Source organism: Manis javanica, chromosome 3 (assembly GCF_040802235.1).
Source record: "Manis javanica isolate MJ-LG chromosome 3, MJ_LKY, whole genome shotgun sequence".
Lineage (NCBI taxonomy): Eukaryota > Metazoa > Chordata > Mammalia > Pholidota > Manidae > Manis > Manis javanica.
Window position 1 is genome coordinate 61,777,798 of NC_133158.1, and position 11,293 is coordinate 61,789,090.

At 44.5% G+C, this 11,293-nt stretch overlaps 1 protein-coding gene across 3 annotated transcripts in view; it reads left to right on the forward strand.

Annotated features, from left to right (window-relative positions):
- B4GALT4 (beta-1,4-galactosyltransferase 4) overlaps positions 1–11,293 on the forward strand; it is a 44,194-nt gene that overhangs the window by 18,976 nt on the left and 13,925 nt on the right. For 2 of the 3 annotated variants that reach the window (XM_037013091.2, XM_017678505.3), the window contains exons 5-7: positions 820–942; positions 2,789–2,893; positions 5,618–6,531. In XM_037013091.2, the coding sequence (XP_036868986.1) occupies positions 820–942; positions 2,789–2,893; positions 5,618–5,750 (361 nt within the window). In that variant the 3' untranslated portion in view covers positions 5,751–6,531. Of the gene's footprint in view, positions 1–819; positions 943–2,788; positions 2,894–5,617; positions 6,532–11,293 lie in introns of those variants that run through there. The other variant, XR_005059913.2, reaches the window with a different exon arrangement.

Sequence of the window (11,293 nt, forward strand, 5' to 3'; positions counted from 1 at the left end):
ATCCTTTGTACTCTTCTCCTCTCACCTACTCCTCTGTGCCTTCAAGTACTGCCTCTCGGCAGCTTATTTCCAAAGCCACATGCAGAGTCACTCCTCTTTTTTCAGCTTGGACTCTATCCTTTTGCCCAGTGGCAAAAGCCCAGGGCTGGCTCAACTTCATCTTTACTGTCTTCCCCTTAAAATTTAACTGTTCTGTATACCTTATTTTTGTGAAAGGCACTGTTGTCCACCTAGTTGTCCAAGCCAGAAACCACAGGGCTGTTGAGGTGTGTTGGGGTCTCCAGTAAACAGAATCTGAGATGGAGATTTGCATGCACAGAAGTAGAAATTTGCGTATAAAGAATGTGCAGGAGCTGTCTCTTGCTCTTCACCCCACCCCCTAAAAAAAGGAAAAGTAAGAACGGTATATTCATTATGATGCTCATTCATGCTGAACCTGGATGCCACCTCAGAGTCCTTAACCCAGTACCCTGGCAGCCACTCTGTTCCTGCGTTAGCATGTGAAAACACCTGTATTCAGCTCTGATGTTATGGTGCACGTTTGTAGGTACCTCTGCAGACATCTGCACACAAACGTTAACAATGACAGGTAGGCGGCACCTTGCTCAGTGGCCACATGTGAGTACTTGACTAGACGGAGGGAAGAAGGCTAGGCAGAAAAGGCCAGGACCGCTGTGAGGTGGATGTCAAGCAGGAGTGGGCGGGTGAAAGCGCACGACTTCCAAGTGCTCATAGAATGCCAGCCCTGAAACCAGAAGTATCTGTAGAACCAAAGGGCTCTGTGCTAATATTCTTACCTTTTCTCTCTTTTTGCTCCAGGTTACGTTACAGTGGATATTTTGGGGGCGTTACTGCCCTAAGCAGAGAGCAGTTTTTCAAGGTGAATGGATTCTCTAACAACTACTGGGGATGGGGAGGCGAAGACGATGACCTCAGACTCAGGTGAACAGCAGAGACAGGTCCCCTTCACGAGGCTTTGCTATCAGTGGTGGCTCTGGAAGCTACGTTTATCCACAGTTCCTGTAGATGCCAGTCCAGCAGGTCCCAAGCCTGCAGATCTGGCCTTACAGGATGCCAGAGGGTGGAGGACTCCACTTGTCCTGTGCCATCTTTGGAAATGATGGAGGGTGGTGTTTGGGGTCCAGCAGTGTTGAAGGAGGTCTCTGTGGACTTCTCAGCAGACATTATTACTGAGACAAGTCTCTCTAGAGTGAATGAAGAGTACCAGATGGCCAGGCATCGCCAAGCTGCAGTTTAAGGGAAGTGGCCAGAGGGCCTGTTGTAAGCCTGTGCTTTTCTTTCAGACCTCTGGCGGTCCTGGCTCAGCTCCCAACGCCCTGAGTAGGGAGTGTGACAGCCTGTGAGGGGCTGCATGCCTGAAGCAGACCAGATGTCCTCCCCTCCTTTTGCATTAGCCAGCCCCACATGCCGTGGGAGCAGCCACTGACCTGACTCTAGGCTGCTGGCATTACCCTCGGATTGTCTTGGAGTACTTCATGTTCGGGGGTGTTCGAAGGGAATATGTCTGACCTTCTCTCATCTCCCTCCCATAGCCAGATAGTTACAGGTTCTCCTAGCTCCCAGAAGTACTTATTCAAGAGCCTGGGGCCAGTATCTTCAGACTTCTAATAACAATCTCTCAGGTTATTAGGAGACTCTTTTTCCTTCTGCTGTTGCCCTTTGGACATTCTTAGCTGGGGTGAAAATCTTCATTGCTTCAGTGTAAAGAAGCCAGGGCCTGTGCTGCTCTTGCTCCCCTGTCTAGGCTGAGAGTCTCTGAAATGTTTCTGGTGGGAGGGAATGGATTTCTCTGACCAGAGGCCCCACAGGAATAGTCGTAGCGATGGGCAGTAATGCTTCACAGCCCAGCCTCTCCACAGCCTGTGTGGCTGCCGCTTATGAAACAGACAGAGGGTGCCCGGTAGATTTCAGGGCAATAGTAGCAAGGACCAGAGGTAAACAATATCCACCCTCTTCCCCAAATCCGTTTCACTGCCCAGATGGGATGATGAGTAGAATTCTGCACTGATCATGTATGTTCACTATCTTTTCTTCAACTTCAAGGTAGAGGGGAGTCCCAGGTTTTGCTCTCATTTAGTAAGAACATCATGGCCTCCAGAGTGGTTCTTGACTGATGCTATGGATAAACCAAATGGTTTGAACATAAAAGGAGGTTGAGATTTATTTACTCACCTGTGCAGCAGGCACCACCTTCCTTGCAGTTACCTATTACATCACAGCTTGTAAAGCATGTTCCCTGTGGACTGGCTCATGTGAACCTGTCAGATCAACTCGGTAACCCCCATGCCACTGTACAGATGATGACGTCGAGACCTAGAGTAATGAACTGACTTATACCAGGATTGTAAATAACAAAGTCTAAATTTGACCCTATGTGTGTAGGCTGTAAAGCTTGTGAACTTAAATGGTTATTACTCTTTGTAAAAAGAAGGAACAACCAAGTAAACTAGGCATCCTGCAAGACTGGATTCTCCTGTTCATCATGATGTTTTAAAATAAGTGCTTTCTCAGTTTTTTGGGGAAAATAAACTATAAATCGACACATCTCCTTTATACCCCAATAGTAAATGTTAAATATGTTTCTCTTATGGACTTCCTGCCTGAGGCCCAACATTAAAAGAATTCTATTTTTTTATCCCCCAAGTAATCAGTCTGTGTGTGACTCCATGTGGGCACATTTGTGTAAACTCGTAAATGATTCAAGTGCCTAGTGGTAGATAAGTAGGTTGGAATTTTTTTTTTTTAAACATTTCTGTTCTTTTTCTAGGGTTGAACTTCACAGAATGAAAATAATCCGGCCAATGCCCGAAGTGGGTAAATACACAATGATCTTCCACACTAGAGACATAGGCAACGAGGTGAATGTAGAACGGTGAGTCCTAGATCTGTGTACCTGGTGGGCTGCTTATTTAGTGTTCTGTCAATAAAGATTATGCTGATTTCAATCAGGTGAGCCAGTTACTTTGTCCACAGCTTTTTATTAAGGTAATTTTCAAACGGACACAAAAGTAGAGGGAATGGTGTATTGAACCCCCAAGTACCGCCACCCTGCTTCAACAGTTAACCGATTCATGGCCTCTCGTCTTTCTCTTACTTTTTTCTCCTCCCTCACAGGACTGTTTAGAAGCAAATCACAGATACTACAGCGTTTCATGTGTAAATAACTCAAAATGTATCCTTAAAATACTAGAAGTCTTTAAAAAAAGAACTGCTATACCATTATCATACCTAAAATAAAATGGACAATACTTCTTTACTATCATGACATATCAGGGCACAGTGTTCATAGCTCCCTGGTTATTACATAAAAGCTTTTTTCCCCCCCTGAGTAGTTGGTTTATTCAGATCAGGATCTAGACAGGTCTACACAATGCATTTGGATGATCTGTTTGAAATCTCTTTTTATGCGTAGGTTCCTTCTCCCATACTTTTTTTTCCCCTTTGCAGTTTGTTGAATTTTGTCATGTTTGATAGAATTTCTTGTGTTGTGGATCTTGTTTGATAGAATTTCTTGCATTGTGGATCTTGCCAACTTCATCCAGTGATGTAACTTCATATGTGCCTCTGTATGACCTCTGCATTTCAGTGCCTTGAACACTGGTGGTGTCCCTCACCCAATGTAGGTCCATTGTAAGCTGGGAGATAGATCTGGAGGCTTAAACAGATTCCAGTGCTATTAGGTGCAAGAACACTTCATCGGTGGTGCCACATGCTGCCTCTCTTGTCATAGTGGGGAGGACCTAATGTTCAGACATGTCTTTGTGATACTGGGATTGATCTGTGGGATCAGGTATTGTCAGCTCCATGCCTCACTGTGAAGGTCCCCACCAGTCCTTCTTCTAACAAGTGTAGCAAACATTGGTGATCATTGCCTAAATTTATATTTGATTAGGAATTGCAAAATTCTGATAGTCTATCATTCCTTCAACATTTATTACAAAGATTTTTCTGCAAAGCAGGACTTGCCTTCTTCATCCATTTGAGTACCAAGGGTATGGTTCTCATAGAAGGGGCAGAATAAAGGGAAACAGTCAGCATTGGTTTATGAGTGGATGTTCCCTAGCATCCTTCAGGATATTCTTTCCTATGCTCAGCTTGTCTTATCTTTGGTAAATGGGATCTTCAAGATGACTCCTGAATCCTTGGACATGACTGCATAAGTTTTGAGAGCTTCCTTTCCTGGGCTCTGATGTGATGAGCTGTTCTAAGCTCATCTTGTACTTGTCCTGCCCCAGAAATTAGCCCTTTCACCAAGAAACCCTGGCAGATATGCCATTTTTCTTATGGGGTTGTGACTGAAGAATCTACATTTCTTTATTTTTTAAAATAAATTTTAAAATAATATTAAAGGATGCAGAGCCCAATATTATAGGGCTTTGTTGGAGAATTTTAAAGCAATATTAAATGACTTTTAGCCCTTTTGTTAGAATCTCTTTCTATAAACAGCCAGTTCTCTTTCCAATGTGTCTTTCTAGTCATTGTCCACATTGGTGCATTTTTCTCTTAAACTAAAAACATTAGTTATTGAATAGATGCAAAAGAGTACTTATAAACTGTATGAAAAGTCTGAAGATTCTGATGCCGTGAACATTGGTGGTGTCCCTTACCCAATGTAGGTCCATTGTCTGAGTAGCCTTCCCAGTCCCATATCCTCCCTGACCCCAGAGGTAATCCTTTCCCCATTTTCAATTTTTGTGATAATCATTTGTGAAAATGATAATTTTTTCTGCTATTTCTTGGTTTTCTTGTTTTCCCATATGTTTCTATCCCTATACAAGAGATTTATAGTTATGCACGTTTTTCAACTTAACGTAAGTGAAATCATACTGTGTTATTTTTCTCCAACTTTATTAGCTCAGCATTATGCTTCTCATCTCCACCCATGTTGTTACCATAACTGAAATGTACTGCTTTCCCTGCAGAGTTCCCAGAGACTAATTTAGTTCCCCACTTCTTCCGCTCCCCACATGTTGGGCTCCAGCCACACACTTACTTACCCACTCTTTACATGTCTGTGCCTCTTGCACAGGGAGGCCTCTCTGCCCAGGCGTCCTTTCCCTCGCCTTTGTCACTTACTGCCTTGTATCCTCTTTGAAGCCTCAGTCAAGCTTGCTTTTTCTACAACCCCTTCCCAGACTTTCTTATATGTTAGGTGCCGCTTTATTCACCCTTCTCTAGATCAATTCTGACTTAGTTTGAGACTCTTAGGAAAGGTAGGTACCTTCCCTCTCTGCTTATAGATAACACTGGAGTATTTATAAATCCCTGACACTTATCCAGGGACTTGTGAGCAGTGGATGAGATGGAGCCCATTATGTCAGTGTTCCTTTTACATCCTTCTGATTGGCAGACTGGGGGTTCACTCTGTGCAGTGACTCTTTTCGTCATTGGTCCTCGGGGGCTGACACATGAACACGTGGCTATCATTAGTGTCAGTTACCTTAGATGGGAAAATAAACCTTTTTTGCAGTCGGAAACCCAATATGTGCAATAATTTATAAAGATGCTTTTGCCAAATTTGGGGGCAAGGCAAAAGCAGTTGAAATGTTTGTGGAATTCTTGCCTTACCATTCATGTTTGTTCTTTTTATCTTTAGGGTGAAGCTCTTACATCAGGTATCACGAGTCTGGAGAACAGATGGGTTGAGTAGTTGTGCTTATAAATTACTTTCTGTGGATTACAACCCTTTGTATATCAACATCACAGTGGATTTCTGGTCTGGACCATGACCCTGGATCTTCTGGTGATCAGAAAAACTGACTATGTGATTGCAATAATTTTGGCCTAGAGACTTCTCTGGTAGCACACGTTAAGGACTTGTTGAAACTACTTATTGAGGTGAAGTTTGCTTTTTATATTTTCTTAGCTGAGCTCCTGGTGATGTGGAATGTACAACTGTAGCAAGACAGCTTTGTTAGTTGTTTTGATCCTGAGGGTTAACTATTGATTATGTAGACATTTGAAGGACCAAGTGGAAAACGACTGTTAAAGAGTATTGGGAAGGCTCCTTGACAATTCAGACTGAAGGAGGTTCATTTAAGTTTGAAGTGATACAATATGGGATACACAAGGCCATGGGAAATAAGGTTATTGAATGTCTCAGAGAACCACAGTTGTTCTTGGCCAAGGTAGAAAGGTACGAAGATGTATTTCTGTTACTCATTTGTCCTGCGCGGTCCTCTGTGAAGAGGCGGGTCCCAGGTGAGGAGAATGCCACAGAAGTGGGGAGGAGGGTGAAGGACTAGGAGGCAGTGAGCCGGGGATGGGGGTGCAGGAGGACAGCGTCTGATGGACAGGCAGCTGCTTTATGCGATCACTGCTGCTGGTCTGCGGGGGGACACCTGCCCAGTGTGCCTTCCAGTAATAGTCCAGCGGAGAACACACTATCTACTAGTTTTGTAAGCATTTTTGTAAAATGATTTTGTACATGTAAAATACGAACTAGCTATTTAAAAATTACATTTTAGCCAAATACATCAAAGGTACTTAAGTAGTAAATATGAAAAAAGCTTTGGGTGTTCAATGTTGTTTTTTACTGTCGTTTGAGGCTTACAGATGTATTCATTTCGGTAGCCATAATCCTAAACTGCTTAAAACCAAAACAAATGATGAGACCAAGCCCTCTCATTGCCTCCCTTCATCCTCCTGTCCCTCTCCCCTGTTCTTCCTGTGTGCAGCCTCCTGGTTTCACCAGCCCCAGGGCTGTGGCAGGCGGCTGTGCATCTTGTTTCCTGGGCCATGTTCTCTCATGCCTGCTCCTGTCCGTGATCATAATGGGTGCAGCAGCGCTGGCCTGAAGGCACACCTGGCTATAGGATAGGAAGGATTGGCGCCCAGGGCCCAGGCCTTGGGAAGCCTCTGATTCGGGTGGAAGGTGGGCCCGTGGACTGACTTGGGCAGTGGCGGTGACTGGGGGCCAAGCCACCAGCATTGCTGAGCTTCCTGGGTAGGCTGGCAGGCACCTGGGGAGGTAATCTAAGGAAGGCAGTAGGAGATGGCTACTGGGTCGGAGAAGAAATAAAGAATATTTCGTCCACATATGTAACTGGACATATAAATAATGAAGGTGTGGATGTCCTTAAGCAAGTATTAGGCAGCTGTGTCCCAGGGTCTCAATCCGTCATTATTATATGATGTGTTAATGGTTAAAGTTTGACATGAATGACGCCAGCTAATAAGTATAAATAATATTACCAAAGGGAGAGGGAGGGAGTAAGAGCATTTAGGGCTCCCAAGAAAAACAACAGTCACCACCCAAGTGGAGAAGGAGAATTTGAAAGGCAAATACATCTTATGACAAGTGTACCTAGGCTGTCTTTGTTTGCCTTTGACTCAGTAGGGACAAGGAAACGCTGTGTTTTATCTTTATTTAGCAAAGAGATAATAGTGGTTTTGATACCCCTCGCTGGTGGCCTAGCTTTTGTCTGTCTTTTTCTGCAGAGTATTTTTCTAGCATTCTGTCCCAATTTTCTGAACTTTAATCATATACAGACTGAGCTTTTGTGATTGTGAGCAGCCTGTGCCAAGGCCCCTGGCTTGGAGGCTGTGGGCCCCTGGTCACGACTGGGGAAGGTGAGGGAAGAGGAGAATGTGTGAAGGAATTCCAAATCCATTTTTGAGAACTCAGCTTCTTATCCAATGGAAACAAAATACAGCTACTGCCATGTGGAAACTTCCTGTGTGTTTAAAGCTATTAACAAGGCACCTGCATGATTTTACGTCTTAGAAACCGCTGTACTATGTCTATTACTATTCTTCAGGTAATTCCACCAAGATAGTGGACAGGTCATTTAAATGATTCATTACCAAACTTCTTGAGGTGGAAAGAGTTTTTTAAGAATTCCTCCACTGCACCACTTGCCCTGCTCTGAGACCAGAAGCCCAGTGACTGGCTGGACACATGTGGCCACCTGCTTGCCCATTGCTGCCACCCTGCTGCTGTCCCTCATGGCTGAACTGGGGTGTTTGGCCTCAAAGGAACTGAGCTACCCCAATTCCGGCCCTGTGTTTTCATTGGCAGTTGCTCCAAAGAGGTCAAGTTCTTGAGCATGGTGGGTATGCCTCCTGCAGTTGCTTAGGTTCATAGGGGTGCAGCCGATATGGATGTCACAAGTATTGAACATGAAGAACGTGCTACTTTAAACATTTTAGCTGATTTTTTTCCTCACACTACCACCCGTTTTTATAGCACTTTAAAGTTTGCATTGTTTTTACTCACACTTTATTGATCTTGTTGACTGTTGAGGTAAGTGGCATAGATGAGGAAGTGGGTGTTCTGAATAGGTGGGGGACTTGCCAGAAATCCCACAGCTAGTAATGGCAGAATCAGGGCGCAAGTTCAAATCTTCTGATTTCAAGACCCGTATCTCCTCCTTCTGGGCTTCTCTCCTTCTTTGAGGTAGTTTCCCTGACTCTTCTGCTCTGTCCTCAGCCCTAGAGAAGTTTGGTGTCTTCTGGATCCTAAGAAGTACATTCCATTCTCATTTGGTCTCTTTGAGCTTTTTTCCAAACTCCCTTCTGGTGTTGCTGCCCTAGCCCCTGCATTTCCACTCACGTCCTTATCAGAAAGGCCTCCTGGGGGCCCCAGATGCTCTGTGAATGGACTCTAGGGAGAGATGGAAGACATTTTCTGCCAGACTTGTTAACTTCCATTTTCCCCAAGTGCTACACGTGTGTACAGTCCCTGCCAAAAGTCCTTAACGTGATCCACAGGGTGGAGCATATTCAGGTACATTCATAAGTTCTTTTTTGTCAATCACATTCCAGAATTTCTTTGTCTATTTGTTAGAACAGCTATTGCCCCCTCCCTTAATTGTAAGGACACTGATGACCATTTTACACCTGCTGAAAGGGCCTGATGTGTCTCAAAGGTACTTAAAGGAGCTGCTGAGAGGTGTCCTCTGCCCCCTGAGACATGCCTCCACAGGCAAACACTGCATTGTTTCATTGACAACAGTGAAGTTGAAAACTCAAAATTGAACTTTGTGTACGTATGTGGGGTGTGTGTGTGTAATTTTGGGCCTTGGAGAACAGGTTGGTGAAGAGTAAGGCATAACAGTAACAGCCTGCATATTAGTCACTTTCCAGATTTTTAAAATTTGAACTTTTCAATAGTCTCATAGGTATGTGTGTACCACAAAGAAAAAACATTCAAGTAACTTCCCGAAGTTGGTAAGAGGAAAAGATAAGATTTGAACCCAAGTCTCTCTTTGCCTCCAATGTCTTACTTTTCCCCCCAGAATATCACATTGTTAGGAGATGGCAAGATTTCTCTGTGAGGGCAGCCAGGGCAGAGATCTCACTTGTAGCTAGAATTCGGGAGATAATACAGAGAACTTGGGAAGATCCATTAAAATGCCTTACCTTGGTGACTCTAATACATTCTTCCACTACGGAGTAGGAGTTTTGTTGAGAAGCTTTTCCTTGTAGCTGTTGTTTTAGGGTCAGTAAATCCAGACCGGTATATTTGGCCACTGAGCTTACTGTAATTGACATGACATTGGTTGCCACATTCCCAGGGGTTATGGACCAGGCGGAGTTCTTCATACCAGACTGATGGTGTGACTTCCTGTTGATCTCTTAGAGGGTGTTACCATCCTCATCACACTTTATATATCTTACTGAATCCTCCCAGTCCTCTGTGAGGAGAGACCTGTTTTCCTGAAGCAGATTCCAAGAGGCTAAGTCCTACAGAGCTGGCATTTGGAGCCAGGTATTGATTCCAAAGCTCATGTTCTTAACCACTGCATGGTAACAGATGAACCAACAAATACACAAAGAGAGGAAATAAGGATGGGCAGAGGTATATGGGCAGAGGTTACAGTTGAAGGTTGTGTCCTCCCCTAGTATGGGGTGTCCTAGACATAGTGGGTACTGGGGTTCAGGGCCCTGTTTGATTTGGGGAGGAGCAGAGCCTGTCCATATCTACAGTGGAATTTGCATCTTCTATGAAGGCTGAGGCTGAGGCTCTAGGTAGGAAGCTAACTGGAGAGGGAGCTGGGGGGCAGTGGCTCACTGTTCTCTTTCACGTTACTTCTTGGTAGAGAAAGCAGGTGGTAAGATTTTAAGAGTAGCAGGGGGACCACCTCGCCTCACAGTAGCTCTTGCCTGTTCCCATTGCTATGTTGAATTCCACCAATGGGGGATTCATTTTAGTTATCAAGGAAAAATCCATAGAGAAGATTAAAAGAGTAGAAACTGGTCGCCACTCACCTCTTAGTATAGTCTGCAAAAAGGCTTTCCCTTAATCTAGCTGAAATCAAATTACAAGGAGAATGGTATTTTGTGGGTAGAATTTCGGAGCATGAAGCCATGGAAGGAAAGGCAGGAGTGGATTTGGGGCAGGATTTGCTTGGCCAGCAGAGGGTACATGAAAACCTAGTCAGCAGTGGAAGAAAAAGGCACCAAGAGAGTATGGAGAGGAAAATGGAAGAGGTGTTTCAAGATTTGCCCAGAGGAAGCTCTCCCTCTTTTCTCCTCTCAAAGGCAACAGAAGGAACCTTCTCGACCAAGTGCAGATGTCATTCATCTCAGCACCCCAATCCCTGTCCTGGGGAGACAAGATGAGGCAGGGGAGGGGCAAGGCTGGTTGTTCATCTGGACAAAAGCCCATGGCCCCTGTCTTTGGAATCAGGGGTCAGGCTGCTGCCCAAGCTTTACCACCAGGTGTGTGCCCCCCACCCTGATTTCCCTTGTCCCTCCTGCCCCCAGGGCCCAGCCTAACTCACAGGAACCTGATGGTGGGGAGCATGGATCCAGCTACTCCTGTGACAGCTTAAGTGACAGGTTCATTTTCTTCACAGGGACATAGTTCAGCAGTTGGAGTCAAGAGATGCTTCCACTGCTGGAGGAAAAGGATTCGAAGAGTAGTTGCTCCTTCACCACTGTTGGGCAAAGTGTAGCAGGAGCGAAAATTAAAAGTAAACTTAGCAGTTTCAACCCTTTGACTGTAGGGCAGGTTACCGGGTGTACACAGGAAGCCTCCCACACCTACTGCATTTCCATCTCCTAAACTTAATTCCCATGAGCCCAATAACCCTTGGGTTGGAACACCTACTTTGTCAGACTCATCTATGACCCATTAGGACACTGGTAAACACAAAAGAAAGTGAACGTATTTAAAGGCCCTCTTTATGAGACTAGACAAATGTTGAGTTATAAGAACTTCCTTTAAGACCACAAATGGAAACACAGTTTGGAAGAAAAATAGTTTGACCATAACAAAAATCACTATATGTCACTCATCTAATAGCTGGCTTCTCTGTTTGAAAGG